Genomic DNA, 24,117 nt, shown 5'->3' with positions numbered 1-24,117 from the left:
CTAGTCAGCAAAACACACAAGAGAACACAGGTCAATTTTCTGCTGTCCCAGTGTAGGTTCTGTACGTTTGATTTTGGCCAAACTCTTTATAGTTGCTTTCATTGAGAATGGTGTAACAAGAGTAGTTTGAGAACTTTATCTGTTTTCTTTGGTGATGAATAGTACATGAGAAGGCAAAACAAAAATCATTGACTATTTCTCCATATGTATATACCTAGTATTAAATGCATGCACATATTCTGTAGACAGGTGGACAGACATAGATTAGATAGATAGATAGATAGATAGATAGATAGATAGATAGATAGATAGATAGATAGATAGATAGATAAAATAATTTTGATTGCCATCTACTGCTTTTCCCCCAAGAACTATTATATGATTTTTGAGATGTGCCAATCAGAACCGTACACAATGTTCCAGATGCAAAAGTCCAATATATTTCTATAATGGCATTTTAATATTGACAGTTTTATTTTCAATTACTTTCCTAGTAATTCCTTGCATGGAATCTAATATAAATATTTCAAAAGAGGGTAGGTTCTTGGAAGAAAGTTTTTAGGTTGATTGTCTCAAGATTTCTATTTAGTGTCTGTAAAGGCATTAGGTTCAGTCAAAATTTGGCCTACTCAAGATAGCAAGATTTTAACCCAAATTGATCAGGAATGAACATTTAACTTGAATTCCAGACTATTTATATCTAGTTGGGAAAAGATATGGAAGGCCTTGGCGGTAGAACATATGAAATACAATACATTCTCAGTGGTGGAGTTTTTTCTTCATAATTAGGAACATGGTATATGGACATTTCTGACACATTTCTAGAAATAATATTAAAGATGATAGTTCTGTAAGACTGCTGATTTTGCAATTAAATCATTCCCAAGACTAAATTGTAAGGAAATAATAGGGAATCCAGTAACAAAAAAGAAAAGATTATATAGAATTGGGAGATATTTCAAGTAAACTATCATTCCCCCACCCCCGTTCTTCCTCAATGCAATGTTGGGGAGAGTAAGTTATTGACCCAGTTTTAGGGAATAGTTCATTAATCTTATTCTAAGGCAGGGAAAAGAATAAGAATTTAGATCGTATTAGGAAAAAATGTTGCTTGGCTTTGTAATCTGTGGTTTGTCAGTCTAGGTTTGTCAAGAATCAAATGGCTTCACACCATCAGGACTATCCTCTTGACATTTTTTTTAACCATATCCTGCAGTATTCTTGTATGGATCTCTTAAATTGTTACTTTCATTTTCTTGTATTGAACACGAAACCCTTCATATATAAAATTAGGAAAGCACAAGTTCTAGAGAACAAGAGTTACAATGAAATACTTCTGATTGAGAAAGAATTACACTGCTCAATTCATTCTGTAAAAAATTAATCAGTTTGTCACCCAAATAAATGACTAGAGCACATAAAATGTGGAACGGGGTGACCCCTAGAAGAAAATCAATTGAAGTTCATATTTCATGGGTCTATAATTGTTAATGGAACAGATCACATTTTTAAAAATAAAAATACTTCATTATTATAGATAATTCCTATTTACAATAGTGATGGGGTTGAGGATTGTTATTGTCTGCCTTATTCCATAAACAACAAAGTCAGATTTTCTTACACTATTCATCATTCTGTATTTGAGCTTAGTTAAAAATATTTCGGGCATACTTATAATGCCTGAGATTTCTGCAACTGTGGCAAAGAAAGAAAGACTTTTGTACTCCTTCTTCTGTGAAGTTATCAGTTTGTTAGAAGTTGAAACCTCAAAAGGGGCTCATTTAAGGTGTTCCTTTTCCATCAAGGAGGCAACAAATCTTGCTTCTCTAAAAGCAAAAGCAACATTTTGAAAGTGTCCACTTTATTATTTTTTCCCCATCTCTTATTTCAGTCTGATTTTATTTTTACAAAGCTGCTGGAAGATTCCTATCCCACTGTGGACTGAGATGTCATATAGATAGAGAAAATGCCGCTCGCTTTATGGATTACTGTTAGGTCAACAAAACTTTGGCAGCATTGATTAACTTGACAGTGAGTACAGCAGTACATTTATCACTTATGGCTGTGCTGTAGAAAATCTAATAAGAGGCAAACAATTCCCCTTAGAGTAGTAACAGGTTCACTGTGCCTAACGGTGCATGCACTGGAAATTTCTGCCTTTAAATTATGCTCTTCCTGCTAGTTGGGTCATTGACTTGAAGCTACTGCATTTTCCTGTGAACCATGTTCTATATTATTTATTTGATCAAAATCATGTGGTTTATAGAGCTATGGTTACACTAAAGTTGGCTCTGGAGTTTAAGAAGTAATAATTCATAGTTAAAATTTTCCTATTAAAGTTTGCTGTGCTTTGCTATATAAAACCTGGCTGCCTACTTTTTTGAAGCTTGAACAATTCCCAAATAATAACAGGGAACATTAACGGAAAATGATGGAAATCAGCATGTGCAGTAGATATAACACACATTTTAGAAATAAAAGCTTTTTATATATTTGATCAGCAGTGCTGTGTAAAATATATGCATATGGGGGCATATTGCATTGTATTGTAACATTATACTATTCTGTACTATACTATACTATACTATACTATACTATACTATACTATACTAATATTGGAATTTGAAAGGCTAATGTGTGGAAGGCATAATGTGTGGAAGCATTACTGAAATCTTTGAAGTAGAATAACAAAAAATGTTCAGTAAGTTATAAAACAAACTGACTTTATATATTGTCTAGAACAAATTAATTCACACTTACTAGTATGTTATTCATGTAAATAATCAGAGGATGTATAGTTTTATGAGGTTCTAGATAGGGATCTCATCTTTCACTCATCTGAATATGCTCCAGGTTTATTTAAATATAATCTTGTACATATTCGAGGTTGATGTTAGATGTTTCCATCCCTTCCTTTATGTAGAAATTATTATTTTTAGTATATTACTCATTACAGCTAACTGAATAACAGTGCCCTATATTCATTTTTAAATACTGAAATGTTTGTTATAAACTCCAAAACTATTTGAAATCTGGGGTGTCTAATACATTTAATATTTATCTCCTAATAACTGTGGATAGTTTCTGTTTTTCAAATATTTCCAATTTCTGATTGCACTTTTAATCGTCTATGTCCTTCAAGGATGTTGAAACTGAATAAGTGTGAATTCCAAACAACCAGACTGTGATTACATATTGTATTAGGCCATTAAGCATGGCTTCTGCAGTAATTGACTCATGTTCCCTAAGCAATGAATGAACCTCATGCTTCTTAATTTGTTATTTTTGAAAACATTATTTTTGAAAACAGTTTTTATATGTTTAACTTTATTTTAGGAAAGTTTTAACTTTTGGAATGTATTTTTCCAAAATATACTATATATTTTGGAAATATACATCTATACTATATCTTTTTCATTATTAGGTAAGAATTGTTTTATTTGAATAAAATATAAAAAACCCTTGTCACATAATAAAGCAATTTGTAGAGTATTTTTTTAATGCAGTGTAAAGAAAATACCCTCAGGTATTGGTTTTAGCAGGAACCCGAAAGCCAACCTGGAGAAGACATGCTTGATTATTCAAAGAACAGGAAACAATATAGTGGATCCTAATTCTTTTTCTTTTGAATGTAAATAAATACTAGGGTCCATCTTGCTTTAAAAACAGCAGAAGTCACCTCCTAAATTAATGGATTTGTATAAAGGAAGTCCTCCTACCATTTGCCTTCTTAAGTGTGAAGACCTGAATATTGATTAGCTATCACACTGGCATCAGAACTACTCTTAGGATTCAATTTTTTGTTGTTGTTTTGCATATTTTATTGATCAAAAGTGGTAAATGAGCGTCAAGCGTGCAAGAAGACGATGAATTGTTTACTTGCATAAAATAACCTTTCAATAAGGGAAGATGCATTGCTCACACTTTTGGTGCTGATCTGCAGATGGCATTCAGCTGCTATTGATTGGCTCCTATAGTTACAGAACAGCACGTAACTAAGTATGCTTGTTTCAGGTGGATTTTGGTGTGTTGTTGTGTGCTATTCCCACCATACTTTTTTGCCCCATTTATAAACAGAGATACAGACAGTTTTAAAAAAGGGGGACAAATTTAACTTGAAAATTAATTCACTAACTGTGGAAGGAAAATTAGTTTAAATGTAAAAACAAAGCAGATGAAAGGTATCAGTTATTTTGGTCAAACATTAATTGCTACATGATCATCTAAAATTGTCACATTTATAAATTTAACACTAAGTTCCTTAAGGAATAAAATACTTCTTTGTAATTTATTATACACACCTATACACATACTTCCTTGTCTTGTGTATATGATGGATTTCATTACAATCCTAGATTTGCTAGTTTTCTATAATTCTCGAGATATGTGTGCTGATGCTGGTGGGAGCGTGTGACAGCAATTGCTACACACCTTAGTTCTTCTGGAGTGTCATTTGACAGATCTGCTCAATTAGGATACTCCCATATGGCATGCAACAGCCAAACTTTACATGGCTTCCAGCTATGTATTTCAGTCCATCAAATTCTTGCTAAATGTTTAGGATCTGTGGCTGTTTCTTAGATTCTTCTAACTTCATTTCTCCAGTGTTGTGAATGGCCAACAATAGAATTGGCAATGATTCTGTCCCTAGATAACAGATATCATGAAATTGTTGATCTATGAAGTTGACTTCTTATTATCCATGACCACTGACCATATTGGACAGGCCAATGGGATTAAGAATCCTCCTTCTTAAAAGCCACAACTGCAGACATGATACTTGTGAGCTACATTAACCAAGTTCTGTAGATTTAATCTCCTGTGGTTCTGTCTTGCAGAAGAAAATGGATCCAGATCTTAATGTCCGTTGCGTTGAAGATGATGCTATGAACTGACTTTTAACTCTGAGCATTTGCTTAATTTTCCAAAATATTATAAAGTTATATTACATTCAGAACAAACTTATAATTTAGGGAAAATCAGAAAGGTGATGCAGAATCATCTTTCTGAAGTCAGCTTTTAATTTTTTTATCTATATCAATGTGACATATTCATAATCTTTTAATTGCATGCATACTTTAAATACAATGGTACAAAAGCTTGCATACATCTTTGGACATTTGTATGATTATTATTCTGACTATAAAGTATTTTTCCACCTCATCATAGAAATTATAGGCTAAGATATATACAAAGAGGCAAGAAGCAAACACTATGAACACCAAAAATAGAAAATATCAGTGCTCATCAGGTTTCAGGCAGAAAGTGATGCCCATCCAATGATCCTTTGAGGCTTTTATTTAAATTTTTCCTGCTATAGATAAATTCCAATTAATTTATTTGCTTAGGTTTGTGCGCTCCACTAATCCATGTAGATTTAAAGTAGCTTACAAAACCTTCTTCAGTATAAAGATTAAATATGGTATATCAAGTTAGCAAAAAGAAATGTCATTATACTTCCCTACTCTCAGCTCTTTGCAATAGCTAGGACTGTAATGGCTTCCCAGAATGTTAGTAGGGAAGAAGTTAATCTAATTTGCTGGATGATGCTGGTCCAAATAAAAGCAGCCATCAGTGAAAAACCCGTCACCAGGTTCCCTGCAGATGGCATTTTCTTAAAGGATCAATTCCAAAGCCTCCACCTTCGAATCTATCAGGGGGTAGTCTAAAAGAACTGACTCAGGAAGAGAAGAGGAGAAATATAAACTGAAATATGGGCAGTTTTAAAGGAATATTTGAATCCTTTTATCCTTCTCTCCCTCCCTTCCATCGGCCAGTAGCACGTGATAATATTTTCTATATGGGTATTTTGATTGTTTTCTTAAATTGTGAAGAAAATAAGCTCTAACTTATTTCACCCTAACAGCTGACCACTAACAGAATCTTAAAACACTGCTGAAGAAATGGGAATAAGCTTTTTTTAAAATACAGTCCTATTCTGCGAAAGAACAAAACTAGTATGAATTAGGAAGGCACGTCTATTTTTCCTTTTTCTAAAAAAAAAAAAAAAAACCTCACACAAAGCGGAAGGTTCATTCTTGGGTTAGAGGAAAAACATTCCAGATTGCTTCTTGACTTTCCAATGGGTGATATTCTTTTGCTAACTTTTTCTTTTATCATTGTTAGAGCCTTTTAAGCAACTGCCATAGACAAGGCAAACAGGAATATATACTACAAAATGCTCTATAAAGACTGCAGGTTGAAGTCCCAGTGGAGGCTGATGCTCCTGCTTTCTTACTGTAGCTAGAATGTATTGATTTTTTTTCCTCCCCCATTTTAGCTGCACCACTGAATTAGATATTGCGAAGCATCTTTCCTTGTGAAGACAGGAAAAACTGTCATGAACTTTTTCACCCTAACAATAGGGCATTTCAGACTAAAAGATTGCAATAACGATTGAAGCCTTCAAAAACAAAGCTGCTTAATGTATCCCACACTGACTGTTCCTGCCCAAAAGATAGCTGTAGATCATGAGAAAATAGGATGGCAGATTGGGGAGGGTGGCATGCATTTTTAGAGCTGTTTTGTGTGTTAAAAAGAAAATCAATTGATGAAAACAATGCAGTCCTCTGGTGCGTTCTCAGGTTATCACAGTGGTCTCGTCCAAGTTCTCAGCAAGCTGTTCAGTTACTGTTATAATTGGCTGATGAGTAGGTTTGGACCTAGCTAGAATGCCAGAGTTCGATTTCATGGTGTCCTCTGTGAAGATGTGTCACCATTTAAATCCTAGCTTTAGTGACATTTTTTTTAAAAAGGAAGCTCATGGGAAATCATTATGCTGTTTATATGTCTCCCATCCTGAAGAACATTATCCTATGATATTTTAGCGCTGTTTTCTAGTGCATGATGGTATCTAGCGAAGGTTAAGGCAGAACAAGTCCCTTTGCAATTTTGTGACTATATTTCACTTACTGAAGGAGAAAAGATAACTGACAATTAAGAATTCAGAATGTCACCAGGAAACATGTTCAGCTGACCAACAAATCCTCTGGGAGGATGCTTTTTATGAACCTAAGAAGATAGAAAAATTGGGATATTATGGTTTTGTTATATAACATCCTTTCTTAAGGCTGAATCATTTCTAGTAAACATTCCTAGGTTTTTTAAAAAAAATACTCTCAGTGTAGTTAATTAATCATAATTAATATAAAGGAAGCAATGAAAACATCACATAAACAATGTTATTTTGATTTCTTTCTAGTTTATGTATTATCTTTATGTTTATGTAATCACTTCATTTTTACATGTAGTTGGATCTAGACTTACCAAAACCAATCTTTTTCTAAAGCAGTGTTTCCATGATAGAATTTGACATCCCATTCCCCTCCCCTCCTCCAAAGCTTTCTTTGAAATATCTGGAATTTTAGAAATATTTTGGAAAGTATAGCTTTTTGATTTGCTTTTCTATAGTAGCCTACCAAATTCATTCCCACTTTTCTTCCAGATTTCATACCTAAATATTATAATTCTAACACTACTTTTTCCTTCTCTAAGGATTATTTAAGTGTCATCACATTTTGTTTTAAAATCTAGCCTAGACAGTGTTTTATTAGTGATTGGGTGATGCTGAACCATTCATTGTCTGTCACCCTGACTCAACTAACAGCATTATTGTTGTGAAGAAAATAGGAGGAGAAAGCAATATTAGGAAAGTTCACTACCTCAAATTATTTATAAAAATAATAAATAATAATAAAGGCGGGTTACTATTTTTTCTCACATCTGGACTAAGGATTCACCCTCCCTTTCTCTACTACTTTCAAACAGCTATCATTGGTGCTGCTACTAATGAATCATCAATTAGTGTGTGAGAAGTGCGGGTGTCATACTACAGAATGAAAAATTCGCTGATTATGAAAATACAATTTTGATGTGGAGATATTTTGTATAAGTTAAGTATATTTATATCTTCCCGCCTCTGGTGGCCTAGTTTTCAAAATCATATATAATACAGGTAGTCCTTGACTTACAACCTTTCATTTAATGACTGTTCAAAGTTACAACAGCACTGAAAATTGACTCCTGACCATTTTTCACACTTAACAACATTTGCAGAATTCCCAAGATCACATGATCAGAATTTGGATCTTGGCAACTGGCTAAGTTATGATAGTTGCAGTGTCCCGGGGTCCTGTGATCACCTTTTTCAACCTTCTGACAAGCAAAGTTGGGGGGATCAGATTCACTTAACTGTATTACTAACTTCACATCTGCAGTGAATCACTTTACTATTGCAAGAAAGATCGTAAAATGGGACAAAACTCACTTAAAAACTGTCCTGCTTTGCACCAGAAATTTGGGGCTCAATTTTGATTGTAAATCAAAGGCTACTTGTATGACAAAAAAATTGACAAATATTCCTAAGGTTTAGGAAAAATAATGGAAATGATTGCATCAAGCAAAAAGAAACCAGCCCAAAACATTGATATAAATATGTGAATTGCTTTAACAGGCATGTTTTGAAAACAAAAGATGAGTGTTTGGTAGAGAAGTTTTTTTGCAAAATATTCATCTTCAACAACAACAACTTTTAACAAACCCATAATCCCTTGCGGGGTGGAGTCTGAGGAATTGAATGGAGCAAACAGAATGTTTAATGGCCGCCTTCCTGCCGCCAATGTGGAGTATCTGCCTCTACCTAGGATTGAACCCACAGCCTTCTGATTGTGAGGTGAGAGCTCCACCTCTAGGCCACCACACCACTCCCTATTTCCAAAATACCATTAATGTGCAATATATTCATGAATTTCAAGCTACAATTGTCATAATACCTAAACACAAACCATTTTGTCAATGGCTGTTGGGAACTGAAATCTGAGAAAAAGACCGTTGGCTTACCTGAACGGTCGTTCTCGGGGCACTGCGAAGAGAGCCCAAATGCTGGGTTAACACAGCCTATCTGCCCTTGGACTGAGTGATGTTTTTCTTGACCACGCCTCCCTTTGCCTGCACATGCTCAATTCGAAAACGAAGGAACCGTCCTGTAATCAATTACAGTCAATACAGCCACATCGTTCAAAATACAAACACCCGGGTGGGTTTGGGCTCTCTTCGCAGTGCCCCGAGAACGACCGTTCAGGTAAGCCAACGGTCTTTCTCCAGTGCACTGCTCAGAGAGCCCAAATGCTGGGACATGCCCAAGCTATTGAGTCCCAGGGTGGGGAAGCGCCGAAGCCTCTGGCATTTCAGCCACTCTTTGTAATACTCTTCTGCCAAGGAGGCTTCGGCTGAGGCAAAGGTGTCGATCTTATAGTTTCTAATAAAGGCCGTGGGGGAAGCCCAGGTGGCCGCTCTACAAATGTCTAGGATAGAGGCCTGGGTTGCCCAGGCTGCAGACGTTGCAGCGCTCCTGGTGGAGTGAGCGGTGATTCGTCTCGGAGCCGTCTTGCCCTGGTGCTCATATGCCAGTTTGATGCAAGCACGTAGCCAACGTCCCACAGTGTGAGAGGAGACCTTGCGGCCCAGGGACGCAGGGAGGAAGGAGACAAAGAAAACCTCTGACCGGCGGTAGTCCTTTGTTCTCTTTACATACGTGCGCACGGCCCGTCTCACGTCCAGCTTGTGCCACTCACGCTCCTTAGGGTGAGAAGGATGGGGACAGAAGTTGGGCAAAATAAGTTCTTGAGTCCTGTGAAACAGGGAGTTAATTTTCGGAGCAAATAACGGATCAAGTCTCAATATTACTCTGTCCGGGTGAACTACGCACAAATCCTCCCTGACAGAGAGCGCAGCAAGCTCGGCTACCCTGCGAGCGGATGTAATGGCCACCAGGAAAGCGGTTTTGATGGTGAGGTAGTGCAGACTGGTCTTTTTCAAAGGCTCAAATGGGGCTTTGGTCAGGGCCTTAAGCACAAATGGAAGATCCCATGACGGATACCGGTGAACAGTTGGAGGGCTGATGTTCGCTGCTCCCTTGAGAAAGCTCTTGATCTGGGGGAGCTGACTCAGCGAGCGAGAGGAGCCCTTTGCCAGGATGGTAGACAACGCTGCAACCTGGCGTCTGAGGGTGCTGACTGCAAGGCCCTTATCCAGACCCTCTTGCAAAAAGTCTAGGGTCTGGGGGATCGAGGCTGAGGAGGCCTCTATGTTCCTAGTCTTGCACCACCGTGAGAAAGGCGGCCCAGGTGGCATCATAGATTCTAGTCGTAGAGGGCTTCCTGGACGCTTGGATTGATCGAATGACCTGGTCAGGGAATTTTTGCTTTCTCAGGAGCTCCCCTTCAAGTGCCAAACGGCTAGCTGCAGCCACTGGGGCTCCGGATGGGTGATGGCCCCCTGGCTGAGGGCAATCTTGTCCCGGGGGATTCTCCAAGGTCTTTGAACTGAGAGGCTGACCAGGTCAGCGTACCAGGGCCTTCTGGGCCAGAAGGGAGCCACCAGAATGAGGTCTGCCTTTCGGTCAGGAGCTTGTTCACCACTTGAGGGATGAGCGGAAGTGGAGGGAAGGCATACAGAAGTCCCTGAGGCCACGCTGACCTCAGAGCATTGGTTCCCTCCGCCTGGGGCGAGTGGTAGCAACTGAAGAAGTGTGGGAGCTGTGTGTTGTTGTGTGTGGCAAACAGGTCTACCTGTGGCTTGCCGAACCTCCTCACGATCTGCTGGAACAGGTCCGGGTGCAGGCGCCACTCCGAGTGGTCGATGCGTTGGCGGCTCAGCCAGTCTGCTTCCTGGTTGCTTACGCCGGAGATGTGATCCGCACTGAGAGAAGCCAGATGACGTTCCGCCCACCTGCCCAGCGCTTCTGCCTCGAGCATGAGGGCCTTTGATCGAGTGCCCCCTTGCCGGTTTATGTGCGCTTTTGTCGCCACATTGTCTGTCATCAACAGTACATGAGCCCCTCTTACTAGAGATGCGAACTTTCTCAGCGCTAGGCGAGCTGCCCTCAGTTCCAGCCAATTGATGCTGTGGGCGGCCTCCCTCTGAGTCCATCGGCCTTGGGCTAGGTGGCCCTGACAGTGAGCGCCCCACCCCAGGAGGCTGGCATCCGTGGTGACAACTAGTCTCTCCGGCTCCTTGAACAGGCAGCCCTTCCTGACTGCCTTGGACCTCCACCATGCCAGAGACCGGATCACCTTTCGTGGGAGCCGAACCCGCCTGAGTGAGTTGCTGTTCCTGGCCCTCTGCACTGGCAGCAGAAACCACTGCAGCTCCCTGGCGTGAAGGCGAGCCCAGGGAACCACCCCCAGGCACGAGATCATTATCCCTAGGAGCTGGGACAGCTGAATGATGGGTACCGACCTGGCAAGGCTGCAGTGCTTCACTCTGCGTCTCAGGTTCGACAGCCAGTCTGGCGAAAGAAATACCTGGCAGGAGGTGGAGTTGATGACCGCACCCAGGTGCTGTATACAGGTGGATGGTCGGAACTGGCTCTTCTCCATGTTGACAGAGAAGCCATGGTACTGCAGGGTCTGCACAGTTAGAGAAACATCGCGGTGTGCCTGCTTGGTGGTGAGAGAGTTAATGATTATGTCGTCTAAATAACATTCCAGACGAACCGGATGGTTGCGGAGATGAGCCGCTAGCACTGCCAGAATTTTGGTGAATGTTCTGGGCGCAGATGATAGCCCGAAGGGAAGAGCCCTGTACTGGAAAAGCTTCCCTTCCGCGTAGAACCTCAGGAACCGCCTGTGGGCCACATGGATGGGGACATGCAGGTAGGCCTCTTTGAGATCTATTGATGTCAATAGGTCCCCCTCCCTCACACAGCCCAGGATGGAGTGGAGTGACTGCATCTTGAACCTCTTGTAAGCCAGATGCTGATTTAGGCTCTTGAGGTCCAAGATGGCCCTCCACCCCCCTGAACTTTTGGGCACTAGGAAGAGGATCGAATAGAAGCCCCTCCCCTGCTGATCCCTGGGGACTGCTCTATCGCCTCTATCTCTAGGAGATGGCAGATTTCTGCCCTCATGCGTTCCCTCTTTTCTGGGTTCCTGGGGGTAGGACAGCGGATAACCTTTCTTTGGGGAAAGGATAGGAAGTCCAGGAGAAGGCCCTTGCGAATGGTGTTGAGGACCCACTTGTCCGATGTTATCTCCTCCCACCTGTCGGCATACAGCCGTAGCCGACCCCCGATGGGGGGATCCCTGTGACCGTCACTTTCCCTTACGAAAGGGCCGGGATCCACCACTGTTGTTTCCTCCTCCTCGGAATGGTCTCCGAAAGGAAGACTGGGATTGGTTGGCACGAGCCCCGAAGGATCTGTCTTGGTGCCTATCCCCCCCTGCCTGAAAGGGCCTCTGATAGGGGGAAGGGTGAGAAGATTGCCCTGTTTCCTGGCTCCTGTAGGGTCTCTTACGAAAGGACCCCGCCCGTTTCCGGTCACCCCTTTTAAAGGTTGCCGGAAGGATCTTGCGTTTGTCCTTGGTTTCGGTGACAAACTTGTCCAGGGCCTCTCCAAACAGAAAGCCCCCCTTAAATGGGGCCGATGCCAGCTTCCATTTAGCCTTCATTTCGGCCTGCCAGTGCCTGAGCCATAGGAGGTGGCGGGAGGTGATATTGGAAGCTAGAGCTCTGGAAGAGAATTTTGCTGCTGTCAAGGTGGCATCCGCCGAATACTCGACAGCGGTAATAATCTTGGTTAGCTCATGGCGCCACCTAGATTTCCTGGGCGGGGGTCTGGACCTGAGTTGGCGCAGCCAGAATAGGGTGGCCCTAATAAAAAAGGAGGCAGAGGTGGATGCCTTGATGGCCCAGGCAGACGCCATGTGTGTTTTCTGACATGCCTTTTCTGACCTCTTATCTTCTGCCTTAAGTCCCTCTAGGAGCTCAGCTGGCAGGTTGGAATTGGAAGTCAGAGACACGACTGGGGCATCTACTTCTGGGAATTTGAGGATTTCCTCCATTTTATCTTCTACTGCATATAGAGTTCTATCCCCCCCACTGGGGTTTGTCTCTTTGAACAACCCATGCTTAAGATCCTTGGAAGTGGAAGCCTGAGAGGCCTCAGGTCTGGAAGTGGGGCCTAACTCTGTGGCCGTCATGGCTTTGTGCAAGATAGACTTGAATAATGACGGTTGAAATAGGCCAGAGAATTTTGGCTTGTCGGGTGGGGTTTTCGTCTTCGGAAAGGGCGAAAATCTCCCCTTCTTCCTGCTCAGAACTTGATAACCCAGAGTGAGAGGGGCTTGAAGATGGGGAGGAGGATACAGGCTCCTTAGAGGTGGAGGCCCGAGGTTTGCGTTTCTCCTTTGGGGCCTTGCCCTTGCGAGAGCCCTTGCGCTTAATGCCTTCAGCTATCCCTTGGGAGATGGCTAAGGCAATTACCTCCCTCATTTCATCCGAGAGAGCAGGACTTTTTCCCCTTTTTTTCTTTTGCTTACTGGGCCTGCGCTGGCTAGGCCTGCCTGAGCTGGATCCACCCTTCCCAAAGGGGGAATTCTGGACAGAATCTCGTTCCTCTCCGATGGAGGAGCTAGGGGAGTCGGGGTACCCCCAAGATGCTTCAGGAGATGGATCCCTGGATGCATAGTTATCCCCAGACAAGAATTCACTGTCCCCGGGGGATTGGGCCTCACGATCAGGGGAAGCTGACTCCCTGCTGCGACGGCCTGGGCTAGGTTCTGGCTGAAGGGGCCTTGAAACCTCCCTGGGATCCACTGTGGCTCTTGGAGAAGACCTTTCAAGTGAGCCTTTGTGCCCTTTGCCTTTATTTACAGAGGGATCCAGCTTGCAGCGCTTGCTGGAGGGCCCCACCTGATCCCCTAAGGTCTCCCTGCATTCCTCAGCCATTTCAGGTCCCCACGAGGCCTGGAAGATAGCTGGAGTTGGGATGGGCACGCGCTGGCCTTTGCAGTCCAAAAGCGCTGGCAGAATCTCCAGGAGGGAAGGGCCGCCTTGGGGTCGGATTTCCTTCCTCCCACCGCCCTCGGTTCCCCGAGACTTAGCTTATTTCCCGGAGGGAGAGACTAGCTGGCTTCCCAGACTAGCCCCCAGCCTCCCCGCGGCGTTCTGCAGTCGTTGAGGGCTCGCTGAGGCTCCGTTGGCTGGCTGGGCTCTTCTTGCTGCCTTGTTCCTAGCACGCTCTGAGCTCTGCCGCTCTGCCCAGTGAGTCGGAGCGATCCAAAATGGCGGGGGGTGCGCACGCAGCCGCTTCCCGCTCTTTCCAGCCCTGAAGGTGTGCGAAGGCTCCAGCCGTCGCTGCTGTTGCCGGGCAAAATGGAGCAGGCGAGGGAATCCTAGCAATCCGGCTCACCTGCTTTAGAGCCTTCTCAGAGCCTTGCTGGACTTTTCCTCCCCCTGGGACGCCCCTGTTCCAACAGGGAACTTGGTTTATCCCACTAATTGCTCCCTTGCTAGCCAGCCCCCGCTGTGCAAGCCTTTCCAACCCCCTGCAGTGCTTGCAATTAGCAACAGCAGGGAAACCCGGCAGCCCTTCTCTTAAAGCGACGGAAGCCTCACTGGAGGTAAATAGACAGACCTGATGTAGAAGCGTGATTTCCTCTATCTGAGAATTTAAACGTGGTCCAAATTGGGAAACTTTTTTCAGCCTTTCTGCTCTTAGACTGGAGCTCTCCCAAAACAGCCCTAACTCGGGCGGACTGAGTTTTCGAATTGAGCATGTGCAGGCAAAGGGAGGCGTGGTCAAGAAAAACATCACTCAGTCCAAGGGCAGATAGGCTGTGTTAACCCAGCATTTGGGCTCTCTGAGCAGTGCACTGGAGAATTTGGAGTGCTCAAGTCCCCACTTTTACTTACAGAGACAAGCAAATATCAAATCTATAATTTCAGGTCCTGGCTTGTTCAGTTAAATCAAGCATTCCAAATTTTCAAAGCCTACAGTTCTTTAAAGGTTTCATCACAACTTCCCTAGTCCCTCCCAATGCAGCTGCCAAATCACAACTTTGAATATAAAATTAAAAAGTCATTATACATAAGTAGCAATCATATTCATTTTATTTATTTAGTTCAATTATATTTTATTAATTTAATTCTGCTCCTGGCCTTGTATAATTGTTTTTCCTGATTCTTCTTCATATGACCCTTGGCATATCACAATCCCCCTTCCCCTACCCTGAGTTATCATAAAATTTAACCATGGATCTATAGCAGTGGTGGGTTCCTACCGGCTCAGCTGAACCTGTAGTGGTTTAGCAGCCTTGGTCGCTGGAACCAGCAGCAGCCCAGGCCTGCCACCCCCTGAACCCTGAAAATTTTTTATTGCACTGCGCATGTGCGCACAGTGTGCATCAAGCGCATGTGCGAATCGCACACAAGCGAAACGGCAGTAGTGCCTGCCTGAACCCACCCCTGATCTGTCTGCTATACTATCAGAATTATTATTAAAAACAAAATCCGAAGTTGATGCTTTTAAGCCACATTTGGAAGACAAGAAAGGAAAATTCATAAGCTTGAGGTCCATTCATGGAATGCTGAAGTACAATTTAGGATTAACTCTGAAGTCAGCCAATAAAAATATATTATTAGTGACTTTGTAGCCCAGATACACTCCAATAGATCTAAATGACCTACAGAGAAAAGCTTTTCTTTCACTATATTAAAAGTGTATTCAATTGCCTGCAGAGTTTTTTCAATATTTTCCCTCAATACCTAGATTAGTGACTATTAGGACTTTGTTTTGCTTGAGTTAACAGTCTGTATTGTTATTCCGTTCACATATCCTTTAACTTACATCCCCCATCCCCCCTCCTTCTGTGAATAACTAAAATGCAAAGCAAGATGAATTTTGTAGCAGTAGAGTGCTGATTTTACAAAATGCAAATGAAAAATACATTTAATGTAGAATTCTCATGTAAAGGTGAACTGAAAGGCTTTCTAAATACCAGAAAATAAGAGTTTCAGCCAAGGTGGTCAGCAGTTGTATGAGATACAACTCAGCCTACCAATACCTGCTGGCCTGGAAGAAGCCATCCAATGACTGTTGGCATGTCCAGATAAAGCATAGCCAACAATCTGAAGCAGCTGGGTGTGTATTTTAAGAACAAGACTGGGAATGGGTGGTAATCATGGAAATATATTCCAAAATCGTCTGCTGGCTTTTAAAATTTTTTTTATCTTTGGCAAACCTACCAGATTAGCAGTTTGGCCAACTGGCAGGGAACTGTATACCCATCAGATCTGGACAGTTTCAGTTTGGGGGAAAATATATATTTACTTTTCTTTCTAATTTATCGTTTTTATATAATTACCTGATCTTCTTTAAAAAAATAGAACTTGGGTTTAAATCTACAGAAGAGTTAAGACCTTACAAATAAAATATACTGATATCATATTTCCCTTTTCTTTTAATTGAAGTGTATTTTCTGTTCTGAGCATATTTTCTTCACTTTTTCTTTGTTGTGGCACCCAACCAAATAATGGCCTTATGGATGGTTGTAATAGAGTCTGAATTACTATAGGCGGTGTGAACAAATGAACTTTTAGCCAGCCCTACAAGACTCTTATCCTATAACAGTGATGGCGAACTTTTTTGTAAAGGCGTGCCAAATTGTGTGGGTGCTATCACGCATGCGTACCCACAGCTGCAATCCAATGTGCCCCTCACATCTGTGCAAATGCATACAACCCCTGCACATGCGTGCACAATCCCCCCTCCCCCCACACACACACGGGTGGGTGGAGTTTTTGCTTTCCCCAGGCTCCAGAGGCTTTCCTGAAAATCAGTTGGCCGGCACGCACATGCACGCTAAAGCTGATGGCTCACATGCCGGCAAATTTAGCTCTGCATGCCACCTATGGCACACATATCATAGGTTCACCATCACACTCCTATAAGCAGCAGTATAATTTGACTGCATTGATCAAGACTGTCTTCTACTTCTTCACTACTATTGCTCTTGACTTTGTTTTCTCATCCAAAATCAATATGATATGCTTCAGGATAAACATTTTTCATTAGATGATTTCCTTTCTGTGAACTTGTAAATTTAAAAAAATCATTTCTCAGTTTTTTTATAAAAATAGTTTTTTGTAATTTTTTGGGAGGGAAATGACTTGCATGGACATTAAAACAGATAAATGATAAATTAATATTTTGATAAATGAGCATTTAAGTACTATAGACCAGCTTGATGCTGTGATTAAAATGCTGGACTAGAATCAGGGAGATCCAGTATGAAGTTCTTCCTTGACCGATGATCTCTGGAGAGCCAGGGATGGAGGTCATCCCTCCATCTTGGTTCTTCTCGACCTCTCAGCGGCTTTCGATACCATCGACCATGGTATCCTTCTGCGACGACTGTGGGAGGTGGGGGTGGGAGGCACTGTTCTGCAGTGGTTCTCCTCCTACCTCTCGGACAGGTCGCAGTCGGTGTTGGTCGGGGGACAGAGATCGACCATGAGGCCCCTAACACATGGGGTGCCGCAGGGGTCGGTCCTGTCCCCCGTACTATTTAACATTTACATGAAACCGCTGGGCGAGATCATTCGGAGGCACGGGATAAGATACCATCAATATGCGGACGATACACAGCTGTATCTGTCCGCCCCGTGCCAACTCAATGAAGCGGTGGACGTGATGAACCAGGGTCTTGAGGCCGTTAGAGACTGGATGCGGGCTAACAAGCTTGTACTCAACCCAGAAAAGACCGAGTGGCTGTTGTGTTTCCCTCCCAACAATTTGGCTAGCATTCCATCACTCAGGCTGGGGGGCCAAATTTTACACCCCTCAGACAGGGTCCGCAACTTGGGAGTCCTCCTGGATCCACAGCTGACCTTTGATCACCACCTGTCGGCTGTGACCAGGGGGGCATTCGCCCAGGTTCGCCTGGTGCGCCAGTTGCGACCCTACCTGAATCGGGAGGCACTCACAACAGTCACTCGCGCCCTCGTGACCTCTAGGCTGGAATACTGCAACGTGCTCTACATGGGGCTGCCCTTGAAGAGCATCCGGCGACTTCAGCTAGTCCAGAACGCGGCTGCGCGAGTGATTGTGGGTGCACCTCGGTTCACCCACATAACACCTATCCTCCGCGAGCTGCACTGGCTACCTGTTGATCTCCGTGTGCGCTTCAAGGTGCTTCTTACCACCTATAAAGCCCTCCATGGTAGTGGATCTGGGTACTTGGGAGGCCGCCTCCTGCCGATTACCTCCTCGAGACCGATTAGATCTCATAGATTAGGCCTCCTCTGAGTGCCATCTGCCAGCCAGTGCCGGCTGGCCACTACGCGGAGGAGAGCCTTTTCAGTGGCAGCTCCGACCCTCTGGAACGAGCTCCCCGTGGGGATCCGTACCCTCACCACCCTTCAGACCTTCCGCGCAGCCCTCAAGAACTGCCTATCCTGCCAGGCCTGGGGGTAGAGATTGATCTGCCCCCACCCAAATGTTGGATGAATGTTGTTTACTTTTTAATTAGATGAAATGTTATATGTTATTGTATGTACCCCCCTCCCTATGAGTTGTTAGCCGCCCTGAGTCCCCTCAGGGAAAAGGGCGGCCTATAAATGAACCCATTCAATTCAATTCAATTCTTAGCCATGGAAAGTCACTGAATGACTGGGCCAGCTATTTTTCACTGGCCAATCTTTCTTATAAGACTGTTGTGGGTAAAATATGGGAAAAAGGAGTGTTCCTAACTGCCATTTTGAACTTCTGAAGAAGAGGCAGGATATAAATCTAGTAAATACTGTATACATATTATGTGGAAACAGTCAAACATATAAAGTTGGTCTGGAGCCATGGTGGCAGAGTGGCTAGGGTGCTGTACTAGAGACTACTTCTGCTGACTGCCGGTTGACTGCAATTTGGCAGTTTGAATCTCACCCAGTTCAAGGTTGACTCAGCCTTCCATCCTTCTGAAGTCGGTAAAATGAGGACCCAGATTGTTGGGGGCAACATGCTGACTCTGTGAACTGCTTAGAGAGGGGTATAAAGCACCCTGAAGCAGTATATAAGTCTAAGTGCTATTGCTATCCTCTTAATGAAAGGCTTTCTTTTCTTTCTTTTCAATATCTTCTTTATGCCAGGGCCCTTTTTCTATGATCTATTTGCAGCCCTTGAATTAAGTTGAGCTTATCTCTTGGTCTATCAGAATCTTAATTCAAACCTCTCTATCAAATTATGTATTTTTTCTAGAGTGATATACTTCTCATTCTGTCCTTGTTAATAGTACCATAGTAAGAAAGGATAACTTTTGATTGTAACATTCCCAAATTAGAAATATGTTAGAAAATGTTTGATAAATGACTATTTAACAATTATAGACATCTTTAAATGTATTGCTAATTGCTTCCTTATAAAATGATTATGGGTTACATCATCAATTATTTCTTATGAAATATATGGATTTAATCTCCACTGAACTTTGCATTGATTGTCACTTGGACCGGTGATCTTGCACTTAGTCAAGGTGTTTGAGATGAATCTGTGTGTTGTATGCTGATCTATCAAATCAAACACTTCCCTGTCCTTGTTAAAACACATTAAATCTTTCATTAATGAAGCCAGCTAGACTCCCAGATAATCAGAAGACATTTTCCTGGCTGCTGTGATGGATGAATGTTTTTCAGATTCCACTAGCAAAATGACTACTGGATGTGATCATGTTAGACTAAGTGCATTATTTTTATTATTATTTTATTATAGAGTATTGTTTTAGAAAATGAAGAACTTCCCAAGATGTTTCTTGATTTTCTCAACGTTCGCCATTTTCCTTCTCTCCCAAAAGCAGAAAGTTGTGGGTAAGAATTTTATCCAAAGAGTTCAAAATCCAACAAAATACAATAAATTTACAATTACAATTTCCCTTTATTAATTAAAAATTTCATTCACAATTTGTCTCAAAATATTAGATTATTTCCTTAAATATGGCACTTAAAAATGTTCAAGAAATTCTTCAGTGATTCTGTTTTGAATATAAAACAGGGAAATTCTTATTTAATGTCTTTTGGCATTACCATGCTAAGACAGTGAATTTGACTTCATATCTAACTATTTGGTATAATTTGCATTAATCTGATTCAGTAATTCCTCCAGGTTTAGAAGCTTTGCTGACAATGCAGGTCCCTTCTTTAGAAATCTCTCATTTATTTCAGTAGAAGGAGTTTATGTATGTCTATATTCTTTTGAAAAAATACTATTTTTATACTAAAAATGCTTTGGGACATTTGAACATATGTGACCTCTGAGATAGTATTGAAATGACACTAAAAAAAATTGGGTGTGTAGGATTAAGCGTTCATTATCATAAAAATGGAAAGCAGCTGGCATTAAAATAGAAGTTATTTTAAAAATATTTACACTAGAATAATTTAAAAATAATTTGGATAGCTGCTAGGATGTCTTTGGATAAAGGATCATAAAAGTTCAGGTGGCAGCCATTACATGCAATTGAGCCTGTTTTTTAATGTGGATTTTGCACACACTTGGGACAGCTGGCTACAGGAAGGCATAAGGCAGTGTTAAAATCTGTTTTAAAGAGAATTAAAGTTTTGCCATTCCTTTTGTGGAATATATATTTTATATGTGTATATTCTAATACTTTAACAAATTATATTCCAGTTCTTTTGAAGAAACAGAGTCTGAAGAATCAAGGTAAGATATTTGTATTCTTAAGTGTTTTTATATGTATCAGATGTGAGATGATTAAGAAAATTATTTGTACATTGCAACAGATATGATGAAGACATAACACTTTTTTTTCATTTTTTAACAAGAAGCAGCGTACAAAGATTTTAGGAGCCACAGTTTTGTATTGCTCTTTTGAATTAGAATTTTTTAAAACTGATTATATTGAAGTTAATCAGATATTTAACATTGCATGGTTAAATGTACTCATCCCCAGTTAATTTTGAAAGAGAGCCTAACAGAATATTTTAAAGAGGATTTATATGTTACAGTCTCATTATGTTGATTTTTGGCTGTTATCTGTCAGTTTTTTTATCTTATGTGAATTAACACGTTTGCATTTATATTTAGATTTCCTTTTTCCAGATTTCCTATGTAGGTATTTCTGAACCAGAAAAACCTAGACTATTATAGCAATTCTGGTTTTGATGCCTAGAGATTAAATTTATATGCAGTTAAATCAGGTTATAGTACTATTTTCCTGCCCACAGATCTATATGATGATACGGGTTTCCTTCTTTATTTACAAATTTTGTGTAACAGATGGGTAGGAAAATTATGATACTTTCTTTAAGTGTCCTAAATCCAGACAAGGTCTAGCAGCGGAAATAAATTAATGTTGAAGTCTTAAGGGAAAAAAAGGGAATTGAAGTTGCTGACAACTGCAATCTTGAACTACTTGCTTTATCCTGAGATTATTTCCAGACAAGCTACATAACAACCAAACCAGTTTTAGTACTGTGATCATTGGTCTCCTTGCAAGAAACCGCTCTGGACTCAGCTGGATTAGGTTCTGAGTAAATACATACCTATTCCTCGTATTATATGTGATCTTCTGCATGTAAGCATTATTCCTTGATGATGTTTTTTTCCCCCTTTCCCATAAAACTGATTTATATATATAAACGGTATCCCTACTCGGTTCTACTGCCTTACTTTATCAAAGCTAGTTTGTAATGTATTTGGTTTAGTGTCCCTTGATGCTGATATTCCTGTTCTTGACCTTTACAGCAAACTGTCCCACCAGCCTGTGTTGCTGTTCCTAAGGGATCCATATGTCTTGCCTACAGCCAATGGTAATCAGACCTGTCATCCATTAACAGCTCTTTACTGATCTGCCCCATACCACAAAAACCACATTGTTATAAATGTATGTTGAGCACAAATTCTAATAATTTGGCAATACATCAGGAGTTATTTTAATTCCGTTTAAAGTAATTGCTAAAAAATGATATATTTTTTTGCAGACAGCCCTCCTACAAATAAAAATTAAAAAGATATTGTTATCTTGGCTCTCTCCTACATCAATAGCAAAGCTCTTGGAAGTAAATTTCAAATGGAATGGAATCTTGTAGCACTGCTAATATTTTGATAAGGATTATAAAAACAAATTGTTGGATGAAAAATCTTTTTTGTGTTCTGATGTGTTGTGTCTTTTTATTGTAGCTTATGATATTTCACATAACCTTTGCTAGTTTTCCCCTTCAAATATTCCCAATATCCAGTGATATCATGATGTTAGACTGTAAAGTGAGCAAAATTAGATGTCTCCAGTACAGCTTATGTTCAAACTAAGTCTTAAACTCCCTTCATCTTTAAGGTATAAAATGTACCTGCTGTTGTGATTGATATGGGCTGGGATATAGTACAAAAGAAAGGGTATTTAATTACTCACTCTTGTAAAAGTTTCTTTGGTTAAATTAATCTTGCCATTTACTATTAATTGTGGAAAGTAAAGGCTACAGAAAAAGAGCTTTGGAAAAGAAATTGGAATTGGAATTATTAGCATGGAATAATTGATTCCCTGGCTGAAATAAAATCACTGCCCTTACCAAATTATGCTATTTTGAATGCTTTTTGTAAAGTTTTACACTCAAACAGAAAATAAAGCACTAGCCCAGTATGAAAATGTGGGTACAATAAAGCCAACTTTATTAAGAATACATACATACATTGAAAAATATTCTTTTTAAGCACCCCCAAAAAATAAACCTCAGTCACATTTTTTTACTGAAATTTTCCTTCTTGTTAATATTTTGTTTTGATTCCTGTATCTGTTGTAGTGATTAACTTTGCTTAAGTTCTTTCTAGGACTTTCTCCAAAAGTTCTTAAGATCCATTTAAAAAAAAAACTTTGTCATTTTCCTGCTCTAGAGATGTTTGTGTGACAGCATTAAGCCTTTTCCAGTCAACTTGGACAAAACTGTGCTGTAAACTATAGTGGAAAAACTGCCGCAGACTATTCCCAGTAGAAATCTTGGAATTCCTTCAAGTGTATTGAGATTTTGTTAGAAATTGAATTGCCAGTGTAATCCATCTTCCTTGTGAGAAAAGATTCAGATAAAGAGCTGGAGCCTAGCAGCATTAAGTATTAGAACATCCCTTTAAATCAATAAGCTGCAAATCTGGCAGTGCATTCAAGCAATGCCCAGTGCTACACTAAAGTGGGTTCCTGCTGAAACAGCATTACTAATAACAAATTCTGAGCAAAGATAAACAGGGTGGTGATGCAATATCCTAAATTACACCAGGCTTCGCCTTGTTAGGTTCTACAAAAACATTTATATTGTATTGACATATGTAAGAAAGCAGTTTTTCTTCTCTCTTTTTTTTCCCCAGATGACTTTCCAAATGTAGTTATTGAAGGCATTCTCCATGGATTGTTTTATCCTCACCTACAACCCAGGTAGAAAATGGATTTCGACGGAAAATAATCAGAGTAAATTCAAGTTGTGTTCCTCGATGCAGGGTTTTGGAGGCTTTTTTTTAAAAAGTAAAAATCAAAATACTGAAGCATGATACTGAAGCCTGTCTTCGAAGATGGAACTTTGGGGATTTTTTTAATTGTATCACTAAAAATGGCTGCTTTTCAAGATTATGAACAGGGAAAAACGCTACTCGGTTGAACCTGTATATTAAACTCTAAATACTTAAATTTTAAAACCGCTGACAAAATGCCAAATTACACTAACTTTCATCATGTATTTATAATTTTTGTGTCTGTGATAAATCATTATCCTAATTCTTTTGTCTCAGCATTGTATCCACTGCTGGCAGAGGATACATAAAATATAATAGCATGGATGACTAAAAAATGTAAATGTTAAAAAATAACTACGAAAACTGGAAATGCAATATAAGCTCACTGTATCAGTATTTCTGATGTTATATCACGTAAGTATTATTTTAAGAACAGAGATGCTAACAGTTTGGTTCAGTTTTAATTTATGTCATAAACTCGGCTGCAATACTTTTATTAGCCTATGCTTAATGTCATTTTGAAAATTTTGTTAATTTTTAACCTTTTGAAATATAAATAATAATAAACATGATTAATAAAAATAATTAGCCAGTCCAGGGGCAATTCAACTTGACTCCTGTTTGCAGCTCCTGGAACTTTCCCTAATTTTATTTGCTAAAAATTGAGCAGTTTCCCAAAGATTTGAGATGGAAGCACATTTAAAAAATATACTCAAAACTATACAAATATGCATTAACACAATTTAAAAATAAGAAACCATTAGCAGGCCCAGGAAAAAATGAAAATAATACTTCCACCCAAATGTATGGTAAAAATCTGCCCATTTTGACCTCAT

At 40.6% G+C, this 24,117-nt stretch overlaps 1 protein-coding gene across 2 annotated transcripts in view; it reads left to right on the top strand.

Annotated features, from left to right (window-relative positions):
- SNX24 (sorting nexin 24) overlaps positions 1–23,979 on the top strand; it is a 74,566-nt gene extending 50,587 nt beyond the window's left edge. The window contains exons 4-7 of one of the 2 annotated variants that reach the window (XM_032213363.1): positions 19,541–19,635; positions 20,456–20,488; positions 21,533–21,597; positions 23,141–23,979. In XM_032213363.1, the coding sequence (XP_032069254.1) occupies positions 19,541–19,635; positions 20,456–20,488; positions 21,533–21,597; positions 23,141–23,211 (264 nt within the window). In that variant the 3' untranslated portion in view covers positions 23,212–23,979. Of the gene's footprint in view, positions 1–19,540; positions 19,636–20,455; positions 20,489–21,532; positions 21,672–23,140 lie in introns of both variants that reach the window. The other variant, XM_032213364.1, reaches the window with a different exon arrangement.
- Positions 23,980–24,117: the final 138 nt, after the last annotated feature.

Source organism: Thamnophis elegans, chromosome 3, assembly GCF_009769535.1.
Source record: "Thamnophis elegans isolate rThaEle1 chromosome 3, rThaEle1.pri, whole genome shotgun sequence".
In the NCBI taxonomy this organism is placed as follows: domain Eukaryota; kingdom Metazoa; phylum Chordata; class Lepidosauria; order Squamata; family Colubridae; genus Thamnophis; species Thamnophis elegans.
The sequence above is the reverse complement of the archived record's forward strand: the minus strand, read 5'-3'. Positions and strand labels throughout refer to the sequence as shown.